The sequence below is a fragment of the Mesoplodon mirus genome (genome assembly GCF_964341445.2).
Source record: "Mesoplodon mirus genome assembly, chromosome: 15".
Lineage (NCBI taxonomy): Eukaryota > Metazoa > Chordata > Mammalia > Artiodactyla > Ziphiidae > Mesoplodon > Mesoplodon mirus.
Window position 1 is genome coordinate 12,277,128 of NC_138991.1, and position 25,060 is coordinate 12,302,187.

The window sequence follows — 25,060 nt, forward strand, 5'->3', positions numbered from 1 at the left end:
GGTTGTCTTAAAGAGACGCAAAAGTACAGATTGTTGGCGAGTCGCTTCTTTTTTCATCCTTGCAGAATGGGTCAGAGAAAAGATGTGCTTCTTTGGGGGATGTTTGGTTTTTAGAACTCCAATTAGTGTGTGGTTGTTTAGCATTCTGAATAGAGACAATTCCCAAGCACCTGTGAATGATTTCCTGTGAGTTTTCCAGGCTCTGGGCCTCCTGGCTTCTGCCTACCTCTGGCTCCTTTCCTGCTTGTTTGAAAGTGCATGTGTACCTTAGACTGGGCAGGGAGAGGAGGTGAATGGGAAGTCAGTTTTTCCACTTGTTAGCAATCAGATAAGAAGGTTTGAATATGAGAGGTAAAATTAGTCTCCCAGTGAGTGTTTTGGATTATCTCTGATTTCAGGTACCCTTCTCGTTCCCCTCATCTTAGAGGATGAAAGACTGACTGTAATTTGAATTTTTCCTATTTGTTATTCAGGAGTTCAGTCTTTGAAGCTTGTTTGATATCTGTGCTAATGTATCAATACATCTTGGAACTTAAATGTTTGCATATCTGGCTTTATCTTTTGCAGCTGTAGTATGAGACATAAGGAATTGGGCCTCCTGTTTCTGATCCTAGCCTTGCAGTAAGATGATATACTTTTATAAGGATGAGTTATTTGTCTCTTTATGCCTCATTTTTCTTGACATGCAAACCTCAAACCTTGAATGATACCAGGTTTCTCTTTTCATTTGACTAAAAGTAACATCAACCACAATCATAAATAGGCACCGTAGGATAGCACAGTTAGGTGAGTTGCCTTTGGAGTCAAACAGATCTGGGTTTGAATCTTAGCTTCTTACTAGCTGTGTGACCTTGGGCAAGTTGCTACTTTTTTGAACCTCAGTTTTCTCATCTGTAAAATGGGGATAATAATATCTACCAAATAATTCTATTGTGAGATATATTAAAGTGTGGAGCACAATGTCTGGCACATAGTAAATGCTTGAGAAATGGTACCTATTATTATTAGGCAATTATGCATTTAAGAAAAACAGAAATTTCCCACTCACATGAAGCTAGTTTTAATATTATTCTAAAGCATAATTATATTTGAAATGTTTCTTTACTTTTAGAAGGCAATTAGCCATTTTTTATAACTGTTCTGTTTCTTCTACAGGATTTTTTTTGCAGATCTTAACTTTGGGATTCCCTTTATTAACTGTTTTTGATATTTTTGGAAATATGTACTTTCTCACTTGAACTTTAGTACTTTAGGTAATTTGGCTGTGTGTTCAATCTGTAACTGCATTTTTTTTTTTTTTTTTTTTTTTTTTACCTACAAGTTGTTCAAAGAGGAAAAGTTATTCCCTCCTAGATGACTGTTAGCCTATTTAGAATGTCAGAGGTCTGGTGTACTTTTAATTCTGTCTGAACCAAGATCTAACCTCACTACCAAGCCTCCACACAGAAGGCAGCAGAGTAGCAGCAGCGCCGACGGGGACAGTCCTGGAGAAAGGCAAGACTGATCATGAAATTAACTGTTTTCTCTCTTTCAGCATTTTCCCCTTCCATGTCTTCCCATGAAAGGATCACAAAAATGACTCAGGGATTGCACAGGATTGCAGGCTTCTTCTGCCATTTGACCTTTCATGCCAGCCAGGGTTTTGAGTTCAGGCTATTGGTGCTTAAATGAGTAGCTTTATGAACTGCAGCATAAATATAGGAGACCCCTAATATTTCAAGGGGGATGAAGGATTCTTTTAATTTTTCCCCTTTGTGGAAGCTGTGCACTGAGGGAATCCTGAAGTTAAGACCTATAAGAAAAATCAGCTGTAAGGCAAGTTGGCCCCGTCCCTTTAGGCACCAAATTTAAATGACCTAGGCATACTCAAATTACCATTTCTCATGTGAATTATTTGTCAATGAAATAAGGTGATATTCTGTGATAAAGAAGAATGAGAAGAATAAAAGCTCCAAAGTAGTGAGTTTCAAACGTTGAAGTGCATCAGAATCACTTTGGGAGCTTGTTAAAAATACACATGCTCGGGTCTCCCCGTGTGCTGTTCAGTCGAAATCCCTGGGCACATGTATCTTACCAAGCTTCCCAGGTTATTCTTCAGATGCACACCAAAGTTAAAGAATCACTGAGCTGTGATGGGTCATGGTTTTTTTTTTTTTTTTTTGATAGAGTATTAGTCCAGTTCTGATCGGATTAACGTAACTTAATTTTACGAATGGAGTGTGCACGTGAGTTACCTTCATACTTAAAAAGGAAGAAAGAGGCTTGCCATTGTCAGTATTTGTTGAGGACAAAATTAGCTGTTTTGGATGCCTCCTCAGAGTTGAGTTCAGAAACGTTTTTAGATCTTTGCTTGCTGTGAATCTGATTTGCTTCTGCAAGTGGAAGCAGCGTCTGACTAGTGCAGTCTTAGGGAGGTAAAAGGCAACATTTTCGAACCTGGCTGACATTCCCAGATTTATTCGAGTTTTCGTCCTAATGGGGTTGTGTTTTCAGACCAGCGTACACAAACAAATTACAACATCAAAACAAATACTGTCTTCATTTGTATGAGGTACTACTGTGTGTCTAAATCAAGTTTGCTAAGTTTCTTCTGTGAGAAATAATGGGAAGACAATTTTCTATTTGGATGGCTTCCAAATCATCAGCATTTAATATTTTAATATATAAGAGAACATTTTTTAATCTCTGTACTTACCCCCATCTTTCAAAGCATAGGTTTTTCATGGAGTGCTGGGCAGTACAAATCAATGATATGTGTATCTTTTTGTGTTTATAAAAACAACGAAAAAGGGGATGAAGGGATAAATTATCAAGTTAATGACCAGGCCTTTTAAACCATGACCATAAATTATGTTCAAGGACCAAGTGACATATTATAGTCAACATCAGGTTTCATGAATTGAGAGCTCACAATTTTCATTTGTAGGTGTTTACAGTACAGCTAACACTTGGAGATCAGCACTGGGAAGCTGAAGGAACTAGTATTAAAAAAGCCCAACACACAGCTGCTGCCAAAGCTTTGGAAGGAACAAAGTTTCCTAAACCTATAGTCCGCCCTTTTCGTAGCGAAGGAAGGAATCCAGGTATTATGCGTGGGCCAAGACAGGTTCCTTTCAAAAGTGTGTCTAGAGGTATCCGTTTAGTATGTATATGAATTCTTTCTTAACTAACTTGTTGGTTTTGAAAGCACAGAGTTTGCACTACCGGTGGCAAATGCTTATACTTTTCAGGTCTTAGCCTTACTCTAAAGCAGTGGTTCCCAGGCTCCAGTCCCTCCACTCCTGCTGGTCTGGAGAGGTGGTCGTAGGAGGTGAGGGATGTCGCCAGATCATTTCCGAGACTTTTAGAAAAGCCTAATGAAAATACATGTTTTCTTTTGATAAGGTTGTATAGATGCCAAGAATGTGGGTTTTAGCTAAAATCACTTCAACTCTGTGTGGTCATATTGATTATAACATGTTGATCATAACCCCTGATTATCAGTTTTATGTTTCCTGATCATTAACAAGAATGAGAAAATGTTTTAAATATTTGTTTCTTAAATACAAACCAGGAGGTAATATCTCTTCAAGCAAGGGCCCAACTGGGGAGAATACTGATAAAGAGGAGTGTCTGGCGAGAGCTTGGGAACCACTGACCTGGAGGCTGTATGTAGAAGTGGCTGTTTTACGAGAGTTAACCGCTCCAGTACACGAAATCATCCCAAGCCCTTTGCACTTGGGAATGATCTGGGAAGATCTCAAAAGATCTTGGTCACACCTTTCTTGTTGCTTTTGATTGCTTTGTGGTATTCTTTCTTTAAATTTATTCTCTACTTCAGATAAATTTTATGGTCAGAGCTGCTCTTAAAATGCACTGTTTGAATTGTGTAAAAAATATAATTCTGATGTTAGCTAGAGAGAGGTTGGTTACTCATGTGACCCTCTGACTTTGCAAACTCAAAGATATTCTTATAAATTTGATTGATGCACTAAATTTAGTCAAACCAGTTATGGTCAGAATCAAGTCATTTTTATTTTCCTCTACATACATCCTAAAGAGGCATTTTAAAGTGGATTTTTGTGTGCATTTAAATCGAACTTTGCCATTGCTAGTGTTGTTCTGTGTTTGATATTAAAGTGTTGTTTTTAAATGTGATTGTGCACCTACACTAATCTTTCCAGGCTGTTTTTCTTTTTAAATGATTTTTAAAGGTTTATGAATTGGATGAAATGAGAGGGGGAAAAAAAAGAAGATGAATAATGAGTATTTTCTAAAGTTGCTATTTCTGAGATAACCCAAGATATACTTGCTCCTGTTGTATACGGCAGCAGAACTCATTTTTCTAACAAGTATTACCACAAGTCAGATCCCATTATAAGTATCAAGAATGAAACATCCAGTGCTTCCCTGGTGGTCCAGTGGTTAAGACTACGTGCTTCCACTGCTGAGGGTGCAGGTTCAATCCCTGATCGGGGAAGTTCCACATACTGTGAGGTGTGGGCCCCGCCCCCCCCCCAAAAAAAATTAAGAATGGAAACCTCTAAATATTTTGTGGGTCTCATCTGACTTCTCCAGATAGAATTGACTTGTCTCCTCCTCAGTGATCCTGCACCTTTCCTTATAGCACACATAATGTTGTATTGTAGTTCTTTGAGTGTGTTTTGTGTTCTTTGAACTCCTCTGGGACAAGAATTGTGTTCAAGCTTAGCACAGTACTCTGCCTCCAGTTAGTACTGAATAAATGCATTGTTCTATGAAATAGCGTGTACAAACATCCTTCTAAGTGTAAGCCAGTCAGTCAGTACAACCAAAGTTAGGCTGGTTGAGTATTCCCAAACAAGGAAATGATTTGGACGGTCCTATGGGATTTTTTAATCATGGACTTTGATGTGTATTAGAACCTATTTCTGACAGCTGGCTTTCACTGCTAACATCTTGTGTTACACTGATGCTCCCCTAAGAGCCGTTACAGTATATTTTGTGCTGCTGACTGTGTATTAGTACTTAGAAATCACAGCAGATTCTTGGATTTCCTGACCTGATGCCTAGCAGTGAAGTACTTAGATCTTTTCCTGAAATACATCATGAATCCAATTAGTAGAAAGCATGCTCTTCTTTTTGATTTTAGTGAGTGTCATTCTCATATCAGAAAAAAACAATTCTTTGTGTTGATTCTGTGTTGCAGAAAGCATAACCCCTACTGTAGAGCTAAATGCACTGTGCATGAAACTTGGGAAAAAACCAATGTATAAGCCCGTCGACCCTTACTCTCGGATGCAGTCCACCTATAACTACAACATGAGAGGAGGTGCTTATCCCCCAAGGTACGTGTTTGTTTTCGTTTCAATACAGGTGAAGATATATTTGATCTTTTACATAGAATAATAAGATCTGTAGATTGTAGAGCGCATAATGGTTTGGTCCTCTTTGGCCTGCCACATGCTAAAGTCAGTCTTAATTGTCTTGGTGTCATTGGAACTGTGTCTTGATGCTCTTTTAACTCCTGTCATTGGAAAGGGCCTGAGCACATTCCTCACGAGCGGTACGGCTCGTGCCCCAAGCTATCTGGTTAAAGCTTTCACCCTTCTAACTGCTTTGTGCAACTGAGTCATATTTTTACTTTTTAAACAAAGATGGCCTAATGATTTTATTTTATTTTTTAAAATTTATTAATTTTTTTTTTTGGCTGTGTTGGGTCTTCGTTGCTACGCGCGGGCTTTCTCTAGTTGCAGTGAGTGGGGGCTACTCTTCGTTGCGGTGTGTGGCCTTCTCATTGCGGTGGCTTCTCTTGTCACGGAGCACGGGCTCTAGGGCATGCGGGCTTCAGTAGTTGTGGCGTGTGGGCTCTGTAGTTGTGGCTCATGGGCTCTAGAGCGCAGGCTCAGTAGTTGTGGCGCATGGACTTAGTTGCTCCGTGGCACGTGGGATCTTCTCGGACAAGGGCTCGAACCCGTGTCCCCTGCATTGGCGGGCGGATTCTTAACCACTGTGCCGCCAGGAAAGTCCCAAACTGAGTCATATTTGAACATGATTCGTGCAACACCACAATTCTCAGCATTCACAGATTTCCTGATTATTGTTTATTGGGTACTTTTTGACTGGTGAACTTACACGTGTGTTTGTAAATAGCCTTGGTATACAGATGCAGTAAAATATTAATTGAAACCTGAAAATGCCATGCGTTAAAAACCTTCTGCTTGTGGTCATAAGACACTAGTGGATAGACTGATGATCAAACTGGAGGTCTTCATTTCCCTGCCCTACTTTGGGGTAGGAGGGAGGTGGAGGCCAAAGCCATTTTAAAAATAGAAACCAGGGCTTCCCTGGTGGTGCAGTGGTTGAGAGTCCGCCTGCTGATGCAGGGGACACGGGTTCATGCCCCGGTCCAGGAAGATCCCACATGCCGCGGAGTGGCTGGGCTCATGAGCCATGGCCGCTGAGCCTGCACGTCCGGAGCGTGTGCTCCGCAATGGGAGAGGCCACAACAGTGAGAGGCCCGCGTACCGCAAAAAAAAAAAAAAAAAAAATAGAAACCAGCCTCCACCAGGCTATAGGATATTGGGATTTACAGAAATGAGGGTCCTTTCTAAAAGACGTCTGTTAAAAAAATTTCCATCCTTTTCTGGAGACACGGAAGCGTGAATCTCAGGTACGAGAAAGTAGAGCAAGTTAAGTTTTCTGTCTCAGCCAAAGTCTAATCTATTTTAGATTTTGTAAATATGGGTTAGCTTTATAAATTGAACTCATATAATTTGTAAGGCAGTGTATTTTGTGGAACATAAACAGTATTTGCTCATACCATGTGGCAATTCTAATGCAGCATAAACATGGGAAATCTCTGGATGTACTGATGAGGAGTCATTATTGGCGAGCAAACGCTGATGTGATCAGGACCTGTGATGAAGGAAATACCTGGAATTTGTCAGAGAATGTATGGTGACTTACCTGAGACTAATTTTCCTTACCCCCCTCTATTTTTAGGTACTTTTACCCATTTCCAGTGCCACCTTTACTTTATCAAGTTGAACTTTCTGTGGGAGGACAGCAATTTAACGGGAAAGGAAAGACGAGACAGGCTGCGAAACATGACGCTGCTGCAAAAGCTTTGAGGACCCTGCAGAACGAGCCCCCACCTGAGAGGCTGGAGGTGAGGAGAGAGCAGAGCTGGGGCTCCTTGACGCTTGGGTGTAGCAGGAAGGTGGTACGGAAGACACCATCTCCGTTGCTTTCTCTAAGGGAATGTATTGAGAGTTGTCCCTAATGTTTGTTATTTGATAGCTTACAAGTTTTTATACCCTGTAGCTTTCTTGCCTTTCTTCCCCCTTAAAAAAAATGTCTTAGCAAGAAAGGTCAGGTGCCTTCTTTTGTGCTCAGTGGCATAGTTTTGAGTGAACATGTTAGAAAGATTGTGGACTCACTTGACTTGTGACAAACATGCCTGGCTGAATGGTGCTGAAGATTATGCTTTCAGAATCTGTGATTTATGGTACCAGGTTAGAGGGTTTTCTAAAGCCATTTTGACCAGTCTTTCTTTCTTTCTTATCTTGAAGTGCCAGTTATCCATTGCTGCTTAACACACTATCACAAAAATTAGTGGCTTAAACACCTACAGGCCTTTATTTTGCTCACAAGCCTGCAGTTTAGGCAGGGCTTGGCACGGGGAGCTTGTCTGCTACACGTAGCTTGGGCTGAGGCAGCTCTGCAGGGGCTGGAGGATCTCTTGCAAGATGGCTCCTTCACATGGCTGGTGAGTTGTTGCTGGCTGTTGCCTGGGAGCTGAGAGGGGGCTTTGGTCTGGGGACCTCAGTTCCTCTCCTAGTTAACCTTTGCAGAGATTGTTTACACATGCTCACAGTGTGATGGCTAGGTTCCAAAGGTGAGCATTCTAGAAGACAGGAAATGGAAGGAGCTGCCAGTTTCTTAGGACCTAGGCCCAGAAGTCAGCACACCGTCACTTCTGCCATATTCTATAGGTCAAGCAGGCACAGAGCCCAGATTCAAAAAGAGGAGGTACAGAATCTCACTTTTTGTACTGAGGTAAAATTCACATAACATAATTTCACAATTTTAAGTGTATAATTCCGTGACTTTTAGTATGTTCACAATGCTGAGAACCTCACTTCTGGATGAGAGGAGTATCAAAGAACTTGGGGGCTGTTTTATTTTTTGGCCACACCATGCAGCTTGTGAGATCTTAGTTCCCTAACCAGGGATTGAACCCGGGCCCTCGGCAGTGAGAGTGCGGAGCCCTAATCACTGGGCTGCCAGGGAATTCCCTTGGGGGCTGAGTTTTAAAATTACCACAATAGGTAAAGGATTTGAACTCTGTGACTAAATAGGAATATGGGTCTTAGAAAATCAGTGATTGCATGCCATTGAGGGTCCAGAGTTGCAGGAGAAACCCACTGAGTTAGAAAACATTGAGATTTCATGATTCTGTTTAATCATAGTATGAAATGCCTCCTGAAAACATCCCTGGGAAGCATTTGACTTTTCTTCCTCAAGAAACAAGTCCTCAGAGAATAAGAAGATCTTGCACAGAACATTGGGCTAAATGGGCGATGATAGGTATGCAGTTGAAGGGCCCCTTGGCAGGGTGCTTGCTGAGGTCCATTGTGTCCCGCTGTCCCCCAGGGCGACCCAGCTCAGGGTGGTGCTCCGTGGCTTCATGGCTGCTGTGCAGGAAGGTTTTGTGTTTCTTCTGTTACAGTGCATTTCCATCTTGAGTGTCATCACGCATTTTAACAGAGATGGTCTGTTTCCTGGGTCCACTGAGGACCAAATAAAGGAGAATGGACTCTAACTTAGAAGAGGAGAATTTAGTGAAGTGAAAGGATGAAGTCTTCCGTTGTGAGATTTGTTAAAAACACCAAAGGTAGTGAAATCTGAGTTAGTTTTGGAGGCTTCATTTTTTGAGTTGACTTTGGTGCTAATATAATTGGAGTCAGATGGAGTAGGTATTTCTTGGTTCTTTCTAGCCAGCAGTTGTTAAACCATCGCTGAACAGTGGTATGTGTGTTGTCTGCTTCAGAATCACTCGAGAAGTTAAAAAAAAAAAAAATTCCTTGGTCTAACCCGCGTGAATCTAGATTCTAATGCAGTGGGTCTAGCCAGGAGTCTGGCTTTTTCTTTTTTTCCTTTTTTTTTTTTTTTCTGGCTGTGCTGCGCGGCATGTGGGATCTTAGCACCCTGACCAGGGATCGAACCCACGCTGCCTGCAGTCGGAGCGTGGAGTCTTAACCACTGAACCACCAGGGAAGTCCCGCTTTTTTTTTCTTTTTTAACATGCTCTTAGAGTACCTCTAAAGCACAGTCAGGGTTTGGGAATCCCAGGTCCTAAGTATTTTCAGTGCTTCCCAGGCAGTTTTCCCCCTTGGAATCCTCCTTGGAAGTATGTACTCACCATATTGCTGCAAAGGGAAAGTGCCCGTCAGTGTCTCAGGATAACTCACGGAGCAGTTGGTTGGCTCAGGTCTTGAGGTCAGGGGCTGTAGTGGACACCCTCACCTCGGCTCATCTGACGTTCTATAAGCAGCTTGGTTGGGAGTCATGATCATCACTTGTGCCCCTTTTTTCCTCCTCTTTGTCCCTTTTCTAATTCTGTATGGTTTGAAGTAGAGACTTCAGAAATGAGGATCATTAACTAGGATATGACCTTTTCTTTGAGATAATAAGTGAAACACTTGGCTTCCCACCTAAATGAGCTGCCCCTGGTCTACCAGGCCCCCTGGAGGGTGGGCAGCAGGGGAGAAAGACATTTTTAAAAGACAGCTTTAATTTTTTTTCTTATAAGTAATGCCTGTGAACTATAAAAATTTCAAAACTCAAAAAAAAAGAAAAAAGAAAAACAAATGCTGTATAAATTTACCACTTGTAGATAGTCACTGTAAACATTTTTGTGGATGTCAGTGCACATATAAGTAAGTACGTGCACCTGTTTCACGAAAATGGGACGATATTGTACAGTAACCACCTTTTTTTCACTGAAGTGCTCATTATGAATATGTTGTCATGCCATTTACTTGTAATTCCACGGAGGACTCAAATTCAACATGGTTCTAAGTACTTTTTTTTTTTTTTTTTTTTTTTGGCCACACTGCACAGCATGTGGGATCTTAGTTTCCTGACCAGGGTTCGAACCCACACCCCTTGCACTGAAAGTGCAGAGTCTCAACCACTGGACCGCCAGGGATGTCCCTTAAGCACTTATTAATGGCTGCACAGTGTTCCATTGTATGAGCATGCCAGTTTATTATTTCAGCAACAGAGCCTTGGTTTTTAGGTTGTTTGCAGTTTTTCCTGTTATAAAAATAGGTAGTGAAGAACATTGTTGTAGTTAAATCTTTGTGTATGTCCGTGATTATTTCTATGAGCCACAGTCCTAGAAGTGGAATTGCATGGTAACGTATATGGCCAAGTTCCCCACCAGGAAGATGGTACCATTTTAGGCCTCTGCCCACAGGGCCTGAGTAGCCTGTTTGCCCACAGCCTGCCAGCACTGGAAATTATCATTTTAAACAAATTGTCCATTTTGCTATTGAAAATTTTTAGCTCATGTGGTCATGTGGTGGATCAATTCACCTTCTCTAAAACATAGCCAATAAAGCTGGCGGCTTCTGTCTAAGACAGGTGTGGTCTGGTCCCTTGATGACAGGCACTGTGCTCGGCTTACCCTAAAGGTAAACAGCAGCACTGCCCCTCCCCGTGTGGAGCTTGGTTGAATGGAGTATCATCAAAAAGTGCAGTGCTAGGATGGAAGTAGCAAGTATCATGAGAGCATAAAACGTCTTGTTTAGGTAGGAGTACTGATGGTGCATTGAGGAAGAGTCATTTAAGCTCAGACTGAAGGTGAGCAGAAGAGCAGGGGAAGTACATTCCCAGCAGAGGGAGCAGCTTGAGCAGAGGTCCTGAGTTGGAAAAGCACCTCTATTCTATTCTGTTCTGTTCCTGTCCTGTCCATGGCTTGTGCTAAGAAAGGATGACTAATAAGTGTTGAGGTGTTAGGAGTAAGATGGTCATAACTACAGTATCTGTAATAGAGAGAAACAGGAGCTAGCCTACTATGTCCATTAGTAGGGAAATGGTTAAATAAATGAATACATTTATCCCAGGAGTATCAGAGTGTGGTAGATCTATTTATGTGGATGTGAAAGAAGGCCCATAATGTATTGAATGGGGGGGAATCATGATCCAGAGCTGTCACTACGTGTATAGTGTGATTGTGTTAAGTAATCAAAAGCGCCAGCTGTGTGTGTATGTATCTGTATATATTTGCGTGTGCATAGTTTCTATCTTGAAGCTTATGGCAAACTTTAAAAGTAGTTTTCTCCTGGTGGTAGTGGTAGAGGACAGACTTTTTTTAAACTGTACTGTTTGAAGTTTTCTTTTTTTAAATACTACTTCTGAAAAACTAAATAAATGCAGTTCTTCCTGGTCTTGAGTTCTTATCGTCACTTGAGCTGGGGACATATTTAAGTAGGACTAAAACTAAAATTGGAGACCTTAATCTTCATTATACTATCAGGGTCCATTGGACCCAATTTTCATTTTTGAGCTTTCTCTAGCTCTGTATGAATTGATATTGCATGACTTTTATTTTTTTTCTAGAGGTTTTAAAAAGAACAAAGAGAAAACATACTTATTTTTGAAAGTAGAATAATGATTTCTGTCTTAAAATGATCATGTGGGTCCTTTGGATCCTTTTATAAATCTTTACATTATGGACTCTTAATTTTCCTATGCTTTGAAACATTTTGCTGCTGTCCTCCTACATATCATTTCAGCACTCTTCATCATATTTTCCCAAATATGCAATAAACAAGACTAAAATAATAAGAAAGTGGAAGAATGATGAAATCCCTGGGTGGATGATACAGTAGTGAAATAATTGTCATTATTGCATCATCCTTTAATGCTCTTACTGCATTGCCTAATGTGTCACATTATCTTTCAAGAAGATACAAAAGAAGACTGGAGACACCATCTTTTTACTCTACTTTTAGCTTTTGTTGAACCCAGGAGAGACTTCAGAATTTTTCTTTTTCCATCCGTACTGGCAAAGAGAAGAAAATTGTTGGAGGAAGACATCTTCATTTTTAGGCAAGTCAGAAGATGAATGCAGAGAGACAAACAGCAGCATTCTAGACTCTAATGGTGATGGTGAGATTGAGTGTTGACGTGACTCAGACTGGGAGTCTTCAGATGTTACGTTAGATAAGTTTTCCCAGACTTGAAGAGTCGGCAGGTGAACTGTGTATTTCTATGGTGTATGAAAAAGAAATGTGCATTCTCTTCTGGTCAGTCATTCAACAGGAAGGACTTCGCTGCACAATATTTTGCAACAAGAACTGGACCATCCTGTTTTTTTTTTCTAAAAACTTTGTGTGGCAACATTCTCTCATCTTATATGATGTTTGGCCACCAGAGTTTTCTCACCACTTAATGTCCACAAAATAACTGGATACATATAGAAAGAGGTGTATGTATTAGAAGGAAATTGATGATACAACAATGAAAAAAAATCATTAGATCCTTCTTTTGGTGTTTATAAATCTAGAAATGAAAGCATTTTGTATTGGGTTGGCCAAAAAGTTCGTTCAGTTAGTGAATCCGTTCAGTAATGTTCTTTGTGAAAATGAAAAATGTGTCTTTTATTTTTACTTAAAACCGAACGAACTGTTTGGCCAGCCCAGTAGTTACGGAGCAAAGAAGATGGCTTTTCTCCCTTCAACAAAGTTATGAGTCAGTTTCAAAAGTAATGTGTTTTGACAATACCAGTACAAGAAGAATCAGAATCATGATAAGCTAGAACCCATTGGAGGTGGATTTGAAATCTGGCATCATCACTGTGGGCAGTGCTCAAAATTCAGGCGTGACAGCTGGTGAGCAGTTAGTTGGATTTAATGACCTTGCCCATTTTGGGTATATGTACCTTCCTTCCTGACTACAAACCTGGAATAAAAACTTAGGTTTGTTATTTTAATTTTTTATTGAAGTCTCTAATGAAATGATTTTTGTTGTCCTTTTATTCTGTATGTTATTTGTAAAATGTCTTTAAATATAGAAAAATAAAGAGGGCCCATTGGAGCCAGATGGTAAATGGTGATTACTATTTTTCCCTGGCATATTGAGGGTTAAGCATGGTTCAGAGTGTTTTTTTCTTTTCTTAATGTTGCCTAGATTTTATTGCTGAACCATACACTATGGGATTGATGTTAACAGTAATTCCCACTTCATGAAGGTAAGACTGAGGGCCCACTACACTTTCCTTATCTCACTGGGAATGGTATTTGTGGATTTGTTTTGAGTCATTTGCTGCTTCCCCCATTGCAACATTTTGTCCAGTCCAGATAATATTAAAATTATTTATGTAAAAGAGCAGCATAATCTCACTTCCAGATAAATGTATATCTTTGTTTCCTGTTTTGCATTTTTATTTTACTGGCTGCTTTGTCCCTTTTGCAATTCCTTTAGAAGCGATACCTTCGAGCAGTGAATCTCAACTCTGTTAGTAAAATCACCTGGGGACTTAAAAAAAAAATCAAATACTATATATAAAACAGATATCCTGGGACTTCACTGGTGGCACAGTGGTTAAGAATCCAATGCAGGGGACACGGGTTTGAACCCTGGTCCAGGAAGATCCCACATGCTGTAGAGCAAATAAGCCCATGTGCCACAACTGTTGAGCCTGCGTTCTAGAGCCTGCGAGCCACAACTACTGAAGCTTGCGTGCCTAGAGCCTGTGCTCTGCAACAAGAGAAGCCACCGCAATGAGAAGCCCACGCACCGCAACGAAGAGTAGCCCCCTCTCGCCACAACTAGAGAAAGCCTGTGTGCAGCAACGAAGACCCAACGCAGCCAAAAAAAAAAAAATATCCAGGCCCTATCTGCAAAAATTTGAGTTCTCTTATCTGGAGCAGGGCTCTGGCATCTGTATTTGTAAAGCTCCCAAGTGATTCTAATGCTGCTATGGTTGAGAACTACGGCTGAGAGTTTAAAATTTAGTAGTAGACCATTGTTTTTTATCAGACTTATGTGGAACCTCAATATGCAAAATAGAAAAATAACGTTTCATTAGTAAAACGTATAAGTTTGAACTTTAGAATATTTATAAAAGGCAATCAATGAGAATGATTTATGTGAATTTTCACAACACAAAATTATACTATATATTGTTTTGGTCCATTTGAAAAAGAAAAGCCACATGGCTGGGAAAGATCCAGTCCCATTTTGGAATAGCAGTTAACTCTTCTATGGGAAGAAGAGTGAGAAGGGCTTCATTCATTGTTTTCCTTATAAAAGCAAAAAAAAAATTGGTGTCAGTAGTGTCTAGTGTTGGCATTTGTTAAATCCAGCGCCATTGCCCGTCACATTATTATCTGTACTTTTCTGTATGTTTGAAATAGGTCATAACTAAGAATAAAAGTTAAAAGGAATTGAGCTGATATAGTGAACAAAAAAATGAAAATTGGGGTACATGCATGGCAGTTGAAGTATTATCATCCTCATCACCTGGTTTCTTTCCAAATTTGGTTCTTGTTGCACCTAAGGAAAACATTCTCATTGACATAGTTATTTATCATGAGAGTGGACCAGTTTTTAAAATAACTCATTTATTTAAAAAATCTGTGGATACTCTTCAGATAAACAGCTGTCGGAAAACTTGTTTGTGTACAAAAATGAATTAGCCTGTTAGCACAAGTTAATGTGTTGATGGTCTCTAGTGTGTTACTGTTTGGTATGAAACACATACTTTTCTTTGTTGCTTTTCAAAAAATTAAGGTAAAATATATAGATAATATGAAGGATGCCATTTTAACCATTTTTTAAGTGTATAGTCATATGACATCAAATATATTCTCAATGTTACGTAACTATCACCACTGTCCATTTTTAAAACATTTTCATCATCTCACACAAAAACTCTTGTACACATTAAACAAAACTCCACCTTCCCCCCGTCCTCATCCCCTGTAAACTCTGTCCTGCTTCTGTCTCTGCACTTGCCTGTTCTGGATACCTTGTATAAGTGAATATTTGTCTTTTGTGTCTGGCTTATTTCATTTATCGTAATGTTTTCAGGGTTCATCCATGTTGTAGCTTGTTTCACAATTCCATTCCTTTTTTTTTTCCCCCATTCCTTTTTAAGACTGAGTAATATTCCATTGGATCAGTAGTCCACATTTTGTTTTTCCATTCATCTGTTGATGGATGCTTGGGTGGTTATCATCTTTTGGCTATTGTGAATAATGCTGTTATGAACACTGATGTACAAGAATCTGTCCCTGCTGAGTATATATTTAGCAGTGAAATTGCTGGATCGTATTGTAATTCTATGTTTAACTTTTTGAGGAACCACCATACCGTTCTCTACAGAGGTTATACCATTTTACATTCCCACCAGCAGTGTACAAAGATTCCAATTTCTGCACATTCTCGACAACACCTGCTATTGTCTATGGCTGTCCTTACGGGTGTGAAGTGGTATCCCATTGTAGTTTTGATTTGCATTTCTCTATGACTAGTGACGTTGAGCATTTGTATATCTTCTCTGGAGAAATGTCTATTCAAATTCTTTCTCCATTTTTGAATTGCATTGTTTGTTGTTGTAGTTCTTTATATATTCTGGACATTAATTCTTTATCAGATATATGATTTGCAAATATTTTCCTCCATTCTGTGGGTTGTCTTTGCTCTCTTAATCATGTCCTTCAATGTACTGAAGGTTTTTTTGGTTTCTTTTTGTACAAAAGTTTTAAATTTTGAGTCCAATTTATCTATTGGTGTTCTTTTTTTAAAATTAATTAATTAATTAATTGGTTGGTTGTGTTTGGTCTTCGTTGCTGCATGCGAGCTTTCTCTAGTTGCTTGTGGCGAGCGGGGGCTGCTCTTCATTGCGGTGCCCGGGCTTCTCATTGCGGTGGCTTCTCTTGTTGCGGAGCATGGGCTCTAGGCACGTGGGCTCTAGAGCGCAGGCTCAGTAGTTGTGGCGCACGGGCTTAGTTGCTCCGCGGCATGTGGGATCTTCCCGGACCAGGGCTCGAACCCATGTCCCCTGCATTGGCAGTCAGATTCTTAACCACTGTGCCACCAGGGAAGTCCTATTGGTTTTCTTTTGTTGCCTATGCTTTTGGTGTCATATCCAAGAAATCATTCCCAAATCCAGTGTCATGAAGCTTTTCCCTTGTATTTTCTTCTAAAAGCTTTATACTCTTAGCCCTTATGCTTAGGTCTTTGATCCATTTTGAGTTAATTTGTGTGTGTGGTATGAGGTAAGAGTCCAACTTCATTTTTGTGTGTGTGGTATCTGGTTTTCCCAGCACTATTGTTGAACATGCTTCCTTTTTAAAATACAGTATTTTTTGTTGTTGTTCTTGTTTAAACCTATTTAAAAAATAAATTTCAAACCAAACCTCTTTGGAACTCTAGCCTTCTAAGACACCTTGCTTGAAGATTTCTGGCTTTAAGGATTCACTCATAAAAAGGCAGGCCCTCTTTCTCCTTATGATTTAAATAACAAGCATAAAAGTGTGTTTGCCTTAATTAATTACCAGAAGTTGCTATGCAAGCAGTTTTGACCAGGTAGTGAGTGAAGTGAAACCAGATTGGAAAGAAAACATTATCATCATGGAAGGAGAGAAAGAATTACAGTGTCTGGTTAAATTTACTTATACAGGATTATATTCTTAATTAATTTTTTTTATTTAGAATTTTCCTTCTTTTAATTATAGCTTGAAATATGGATCCTGTGTTAGGGTTAGGATCTACCTGATAAACCTAAGGAAATGCACAACAAATCAAATCCTGGATGGTGCTACATCTTGCCTATTCAGTGATTTCAGCCTTGGGTTCCTGTCATATAGTTCTTATCTTGGAAATAGGATTTTACAAATTCTTTGACAAAAGAATCCCAGTAATAAGAAAAATACAGCTGTCTTGCCATGTTTTGGGGTCACTTTGCTATTACTGAGCTTATCTCATTTCTTGTATTATCACTGCCACACAGTATAGACTCCATGTGGTCCGTGTGCACAGAGAAGATCTCTGCCCCTCTGTAGTCCCAGCCTGTGGAGGACTGTAAATGAACCTTGTTACAAAGCTGGAGTCAGCTTTTGTTCAAGGTTCTTTATTAGTTTGCACCTTGCATTTTTGCCAGCAGCAGTTAAGTATGAGACACGTGGCGGTTTTGTAATTGTTCCACTGCATCTTTTTTAAAAAAGTGGTTTCCAGGGATTTTTTTTGTCCAAATAAGAAACCCACATACCTAGGTGGAGAGACTTACATTGGTCCTTGCCATGCCCCACATAGACTGTACTTGGAATTTTTCCAGAATGTGGCTTGCCAGTCCTTGAGGGGGCTTCAGGAGTCCCTCTTCCTGAGCGGCCGTGGCTCACTACAACGCGATTAGACTGATCCATACCCAAAGGCCTGTTATGTGTGGACTGTTTATGTTGGATTTATGAGGTAGAAACTAGCCAAAGTTTGATAGGACACTTTTTTTTAACCTTTTAATTTCAGTGACACATGGAACACATGTGGCTCTGTTCACGGGGTTACTGCTGCATCCATAAAGCCTAGTTTCAGTGCTTTTAAGGTTTATCATCACAGCTGGGATCTTGACCGCTTTAACAAGAGTTCACTACTAACCAGTTATTCTTCCTTTAGGTGAATGGAAGAGAATCAGAAGAAGAAAATCTCAATAAATCTGAAATAAGTCAAGTGTTTGAGATTGCACTTAAACGGAACTTGCCTGTGAATTTTGAGGTAAGCTTATTTTACACATCTTTATACTGTTGGTGTTCATCATCGGAATTGTATTTTTCTTAAATAACATTGGAATGATAATCATATATATGTGAATCTTCAAATTTAAGATTCAAACTTTATACTTATTTATTTATTTATTTATTTATTTTTAAGTAATCATGTTTTATTAACAGAAGAATATACAAGTTTTTTTTGAATTTTATTTTTTTTATACAGCAGGTTCTTATTATCCATTTTATACACATCAGTGTATAGATATCAATCTCAATCTCCCAATTCATCCCACCACCACCACCCCCTGTCCCCCCCGCCCCCGCCGCTTTCCCCCCTTGGTGTCCATACGTTTGTTCTCTACATCTGTGTCTCAATTTCTGCCCTGCAAACCGGTTCTTCTGTACCATTTTTCTAGGTTCCACATATATGCATTAATGTACGATATTTGTTCTTCTCTTTCTGATTTACTTCACTCATATGACAGTCTCTAGATCCATCCACGTCTCTACAAATGACCCAATTTCGTTCCTTTTTATGGCAGAGTAATATTCCATTGTATATATGTACCACATCTTCTTTATCTATTCGTCTGTCGGTGGGCATTTAGGTTGCTTCCATGACCTGGCTATTGTAAATAGTGCTGCAATGAGCATTGCGGTGCATGTGTCTTTTTGAATTATGGTTTTCTCTGGGTATATGCCCAGCAGTCGGATTGCTGGATCATATGGTAATTCTATTTTTAGTTTTTTAAGGAACCTCCGTACTGTTCTCCATAGTGACTGTATCAGTTTACATTCCCACCAACAGTGCAAGAGGGTTCCCTTTCTCCACACCCCAACAAAAACAACAGAATTCGTTGTTTGTAGATTTTCTGATGATGCCCATTCTAACTGGTGTGAGGTGATACCTCATTGTAGTTTTGATTTGTATTTCTCTAATAATGAGTGATGTTGAGCAGCTTTTCATGTGCTTCTTGGCCATCCGTATATCTTCTTTGGAGAAATGTGTATTTAGGTCTTCTGCCCATTTTTGGACTGGGTTTGTTTTTTTAATATTGAGCTGCATGGGCTGTTTATATATTTTGGATATTAATCCTTTGTCCGTTGATTCATTTGCAAATATTTTCTCCCATTCTGAGGGTTGTCTTTTTGTCCTGTTTATGATTTCCTTTGCTGGTAAAAGCTTTGAAGTTTCATTAGGTCCCATTTGTTTATTTTTGTTTTTATTTCCATTACTCTAGGAGGTGGATCAAAAAGGATCTTGCTGTGATTTATGTCAAACAGTGTTCTTCCTATGTTTTCCTCTTAAGAGTTTCATAGTGTCCGGTCTTACATTTAGGTCTCGAATCCATTTTGAGTTCATTTTTGTGTATGGTGTTAGGGAGTGTTCTAATTTCATTGTTTTACATGTAGTTGTCCAGTTTTCCCAGCACCACTTATTGAAGAGACTGTCTTTTCTCCACTGTATATCCTTGCCTCCTTTGTCATAGATTAGTTGACCATAGGTGCGTGGGTTTATGCCTGGGCTTTCTATCTACTGTTCTATGTTTCTGTTTTTGTGCCAGTACCATACTGTCTGGATTACTGTAGCTTTGTAGTATAGTCTGAAGTCAGGGAGTCTGATTCCTCCAGCTCCGTTTTTCTCCCTGAAGACTGCTTTGGCTATTCGGGGTCTTTTGTGTCTCCATACAAATTTTAAGATTTTTTGTTCTAAGTCTGTAAAAAAAAATGCCATTGGTAATTTGATAGGGATTGCATTTACTCTGTAGGTTGCTTTGGGTAGTATAGTCATTTTCACAATATTGATTCTTCCAATCCAAGAACATGGTATATCTCTCTGTCTGTTGGTGTCGTCTTTAATTTCTTTCATCAGTGTCTTATAGTTTTCTGCATACAGGTCTTCTGTCTCCTTAGGTAGCTTTATTCCTAGGTATTTTATTCTTTTTGTTGCAGTGGTAAGTGGGAGTGTTTCCTTAATTTCTCTTTCAGATTTTTCTTTAGTGTATAGGAATGCAAGAGATTTCTGTGCATTAATTTTGTATCCTGCAACTTTACCAAATTCATTGATTAGCTCTAGTAGTTTTCTGGTGGCATGTTTAGGATTCTCTATGTATAGTATCATGTCATCTGCAAACAGTGACAGTTTTACTTCTTCTTTTCCAATTTGTATTCCTTTTATTTCTTTTTCTTCTCTGATTGCCGCGGCTAGGACTTCCAAAACTATGTTGAATAACAGTGGTGAGAGTGGACGTCCTTGTCTTGTTCCTGATCTTAGAGGAAATGCTTTCAGTTTTTCACCATTGAGAATGATGCTTGCTGTGGGTTTGTCATATATGGCCTTTATTATGTTGAGGTAGGTTCCCTCTATGCCCACTTTCTGGAGAGTTTTTATCATAAATGGATGTTGAACTTTGTCCAAAGCTTTTTCTGCATCTATTGAGATGATCATGTGGTTTTTCTTCTTCAGTTTGTTAATATGGTGTATCATATGGATTGATCTGCATATATTGAAGAATCCTTGCATCCCTGGGGTAAATCCCACTGGTGTTTGATCCTTTTAATGCGTTGTTGGATTCTGTTTGCTAGTATTTTGTTGAGGATTTTTGCATCTATATTCATCAGTGATATTGGTCTGTAATTTTCTTTTTTTTGTAGTATCTTTGTCTGGTTTTGGTATCAGGGTGATGGTGGCCTCATAGAATGAGTTTGGGAGTGTTCCTTCCTCTGCAGTTTTTTGGAAGAGTTTGAGAAGGATAGGTGTTAGCTCTTCTCTAAGTGTTTGATAGAATTCACCTGTGAAGCCATCTGGTCCTGGACTTTTGTTTGTTGGAAGATTTTTAATCACAGTTTCAATTTCATTACTTGTGATTGGTCTGTTCATATTTTCTATTTCTTCCTGGTTCAGTCTTGGAAGGTTATACCTTTCTAAGAATTTGTCCGTTTCTTCCAGGTTGTCCATTTTATTGGCATAGAGTTGCTTGTAGTAGTCTCTTAGGATGCTTTGTATTTCTGCAGTGTCTGTTGTAACTTCTCCATTTTCATTTCTAATTTTATTGATTTGAGTCCTCTCGCTCTTTTTCTTGATGAGTCTGGCTAATGGTTTATCAATTTTGTTTATCTTCTCAAAGAACCAGCTTTTAGTTTTACTGATCTTTGCTGTTGTTTTCTTTGTTTCTATTTCATTTATTTCTGCTCTGATCTTTATGATTTCTTTCCTTTTGCTAACTTTGGGTTTTGTTTGTTCTTCTTTCTCTAATTCCTTTAGGTGTAAGGTTAGATTGTTTAAGATTTTTCTTGTTTCTTGAGGTAGGCTTGTATAGCTATAAACTTCCCTCTTAGAACTGCTTTTGCTGCATCCCATAGGTTTTGGATCGTCGTGCTTTCATTGTCATTTGTCTCTAGGTATTTTTTGATTTCCTCTTTGATTTCTTCAGTGATCTCTTGGTTATGTAGTAACGTATTGTTTACCCTCCATGTGTTTGTGTTTTTTACGTTTTTTTCCCTGTAATTCATTTCTAATCTCAGAGCGTTGTGGTCAGAACAGATGCTTGATATGATTTCAATTTTCTTAAATTTTTTTTTCTTATTTATTTTATTTTATTTTATTTTATTTTTTTACATCTTTATTGGAGTATAATTGCTTAACAATGGTGTGTTACTTTCTGCTTTATAACAAAATGAATCAGTTATACATATACATATGTTCCCGTATCCCCTCCCTCTTGCGTCTCCCTCCCACCCTCCCTATCCCACCCCTCCAGGCGGTCACAAAGCACTGAGCTGATCTCCCTGTGCTATGCGGCTGCTTCCCACTAGCTATCTACCTTACGTTTGGTAGTGTATATATGTCCGTGCCTCTCTTTCGCTTTGTCACAGCTTACCCTTCCCCCTTCCCATATCCTCAAGTCCATTCTCTAGTAGGTCTGTGTCTTTATTCCTGTCTTACCCCTAGGTTCTTCATGACATTTTTTTCTTCTTAAATTCCATATATATGTGTTAGCATACGGTATTTGTCTTTCTCTTTCTGACTTACTTCACTCTGTATGACAGACTCTAGGTCTATCCACCTCATTACACATAGCTCAATTTCATTTCTTTTTATGGCTGAGTAATATTCCATTGTATATATGTGCCACATCTTCTTTATCCATTCATCCGATGATGGACACTTAGGTTGTTTCCATCTCCGGGCTATTGTGAATAGGGCTGCTATGAACATTTTGGTACATGACTCTTTTTGAATTATGGTTTTCTCAGGGTATATGCCCAGTAGTGGGATTGCTGGGTCATGTGGTAGTTCTATTTGTAGTTTTTTAAGGAACCTCCATACTGTTCTCCATAGTGGCTGCACCAATTCACATTCCCACCAGCAGTGCAAGAGTGTTCCCTTTTTTCCACACCCTCTCCATCATTTATTGTTGCTAGATTTTTTGATGATGGCCATTCTGACTGGTGTGAGATGATATCTCAATTTAGTTTTGATTTGTATTTCTCTAATGATTAAAGATGTTGAGTATTCTTTCATGTGTTTGTTGGCAGTCTGTATATCTTCTGTGAAGAAATGTCTGTTTAGGTCTTCTGCCCAGTTTTGGATTGGGTTTGTTTTTTTGTTACTGAGCTGCATGAGCTGCATATAAATTTTGGAGATTAATCCTTTGTCAGTTGCTTCATTTGCAAATATTTTCTCCGATTCTGAGGGTTGTCTTTTCATCTTTTTTATGGTTTCCTTTGCTGTGCAAAAGTTTTTAAGTTTCATTAGGTCCCATGTGTTTATTTTTGTCTTTATTTCCATTTCTCTAGGAGGTGGGTCAAAAAGGATCTTGCTGTGATTTATGTCATAGAGTTTTCTGCCTATGTTTTCCTCTAAGAGTTTGATAGTGTCTGGCCTTACATTTAGGTCTTTAATCCATTTTGAGCTTATTTTTGTGTATGGTGTTAGGGAGTGATCTAATCTCATACTTTTACATGTCCCTGTCCAGTTTTCCCAGCACCACTTATTGAAGAGGCTGTCCTTTCTCCACTGTATATTCCTGCCTCCTTTATCAAAGATAAGGTGACCATATGTGCGTGGGTTTATATCTGGGCTTTCTGTCCTGTTCCATTGATCTATCTTTCTGTTTTTGTGCCAGTACCATAGTGTCTTGATTACTGTAGCTTTGTAGTATAGTCTGAAGTCAGGGAGCCTGATTCCTCCAGCTCCATTTTTCGTTCTCAAGATTCCTTTGGCTTTTCGGGGTCTTTTGTGTTTCCATACAAATTGTGAAATTTTTTGTTCTAGTTCTGTGAAAAATGCCAGTGGTAGTGTGATAGGGATTGCATTGAATCTGTAGATTGCTTTAGGTAGTAGAGTCATTTTCACAATGTTGATTCTTCCAATCCAAGAACATGGTATATCTCTCCATCTATTTGTATCATCTTTAATTTCTTTCATCAGTGTCTTATAATTTTCTGCATACAGGTCTTTTGTCTCCTTAGGTAGGTTTATTCCTAGATATTTTATTCTTTTTGTTGCAATAATAATGGGAGTGTTTTCTTGATTTCACTTTCAGATTTTTCATCATTAGTATATAGGAATGCCAGAGATTTCTGTGCATTAATTTTTTTTTTTTTTTTTTTTTTTTTTTTGCTGTACGCGGGCCTCTCACTGCTGTGGCCTCTCCCGTTGCGGAGCACAGGCTCCGGACACACAGGCTCCGCGGCCACGGCTCGCGGGCCCAGCCGCTCCGCGGCATGTGGGATCTTCCGGGATCGGGGCACGAACCCGTGTCCCCTGCATCGGCAGGCGGACCCTCAACCACTGCGCCACCAGGGAAGCCCTGTGCATTAATTTTGTATCCTGCTACTTTACCAGATTCATTGATTAGCTCTAGTAGTTTTCTGGTAGCATCTTTAGGATTCTCTATGTATAGTATCATGTCATCTGCAAACAGTGACAGCTTTACTTCTTCTTTTCCAATTTGGATTCCTTTTATTTCCTTTTCTTCTCTGATTGTTGTGGCTAAAACTTCCAAAACTATGTTGAATAAGAGTGGTGAGAGTGGATAACCTTGTCTTGTTCCTGATCTTAGTGGAAATGTTTTCAGTTTTTCACCATCGAGGACGATGTTGGCTGTGGGTTTGTCATATATGGCCTTTATTATGTTGAGGAAAGTTCCCTCTATGCCTACTTTCTGCAGGGTTTTTATCATAAATGGGTGTTGAATTTTGTCGAAAGCTTTCTCTGCATCTATTGAGATGATCATATGGTTTTTCTCCTTCAATTTGTTAATATGGTGTATCACGTTGATTGATTTGTGTATATTGAAGAATCCTTGCGTTCCTGGAATAAACCCCACTTGATCATGGTGTATGATCCTTTTAATGTGCTGTTGGATTCTGTTTGCTAGTATTTTGTTGAGGATTTTTGCATCTATGTTCATCAGTGATATTGGCCTGTAGTTTTCTTTCTTTGTGACATCCTTGTCTGGTTTTGGTATCAAGGTGATGGTGGCCTCGTAGAATGGGTTTGGGAGTGTTCCTCCCTCTGCTATATTTTGGAAGAGTTTGAGAAGGATAGGTGTTAGCTCTTCTCTAAATGTTTGATAGAATTCGCCTGTGAAGCCATCTGGTCCTGGGCTTTTGTTTGTTGGAAGATTTTTTATCACAGTTTCAATTTCAGTGCTTGTGATTGGTCTGTTCATATTTTCTATTTCTTCCTGATTCAGTCTTGGCAGGTTGTGCATTTCTAAGAATTTGTCCATTTCTTCCAGGTTGTCCATTTTATTGGCATAGAGTTGCTTGTAGTAATCTCTCATGATCTTTTGTATTTCTGCAGTGTCAGTTGTTACTTCTCCTTTTTCATTTCTAATTCTGTTGATTTGAGTCTTCTCCCTTTTTTTCTTGATGAGTCTGGCTAATGGTTTATCAATTTTGTTTATCTTCTCAAAGAACCAGCTTTTAGTTTTATTGATCTTTGCTATTGTTTCCTTCATTTCTTTTTCATTTATTTCTGGTCTGATTTTTATGATTTCATTCCTTCTGCTAACTTTGGGGTGTTTTTGTTCTTTCTCTAATTGCTTTAGGTGCAAGGTTAGGTTGTTTATTCGAGATGTTTCCTGTTTCTTAATGTGGGATTGTATTGCTATAAACTTCCCTCTTAGAACTGCTTTTGCTGCATCCCATAGGTTTTGGGTTGTTGTGTCTGTCATTTGTTTCTAGGTACTTTTTTATTTCCTCTTTGATTTCTTCAGTGATCACTTTGTTATTAAGTAGTGTATTGTTTAGCGTCCATGTGTTTGTATTTTTTTACAGATCTTTTCCTGTAATTGATATCTAGT

General features: G+C 39.1%; 1 protein-coding gene across 18 annotated transcripts in view; it reads left to right on the top strand.

Annotated features, from left to right (window-relative positions):
• Positions 1-25,060, top strand: part of STAU1 (staufen double-stranded RNA binding protein 1) — a 90,606-nt gene that overhangs the window by 48,592 nt on the left and 16,954 nt on the right. For 7 of the 18 annotated variants that reach the window (XM_082643981.1, XM_082643976.1, XM_082643968.1 and 4 more), the window contains 4 exons: positions 2,927-3,131; positions 5,168-5,306; positions 6,964-7,129; positions 17,650-17,748. In XM_082643981.1, the coding sequence (XP_082500107.1) occupies positions 2,927-3,131; positions 5,168-5,306; positions 6,964-7,129; positions 17,650-17,748 (609 nt within the window). The remainder of the gene's footprint in view (positions 1-2,926; positions 3,132-5,167; positions 5,307-6,963; positions 7,130-17,649; positions 17,749-25,060) is intronic. The other 11 variants (XM_082643969.1, XM_082643973.1, XM_082643977.1 and 8 more) reach the window with 2 other exon arrangements.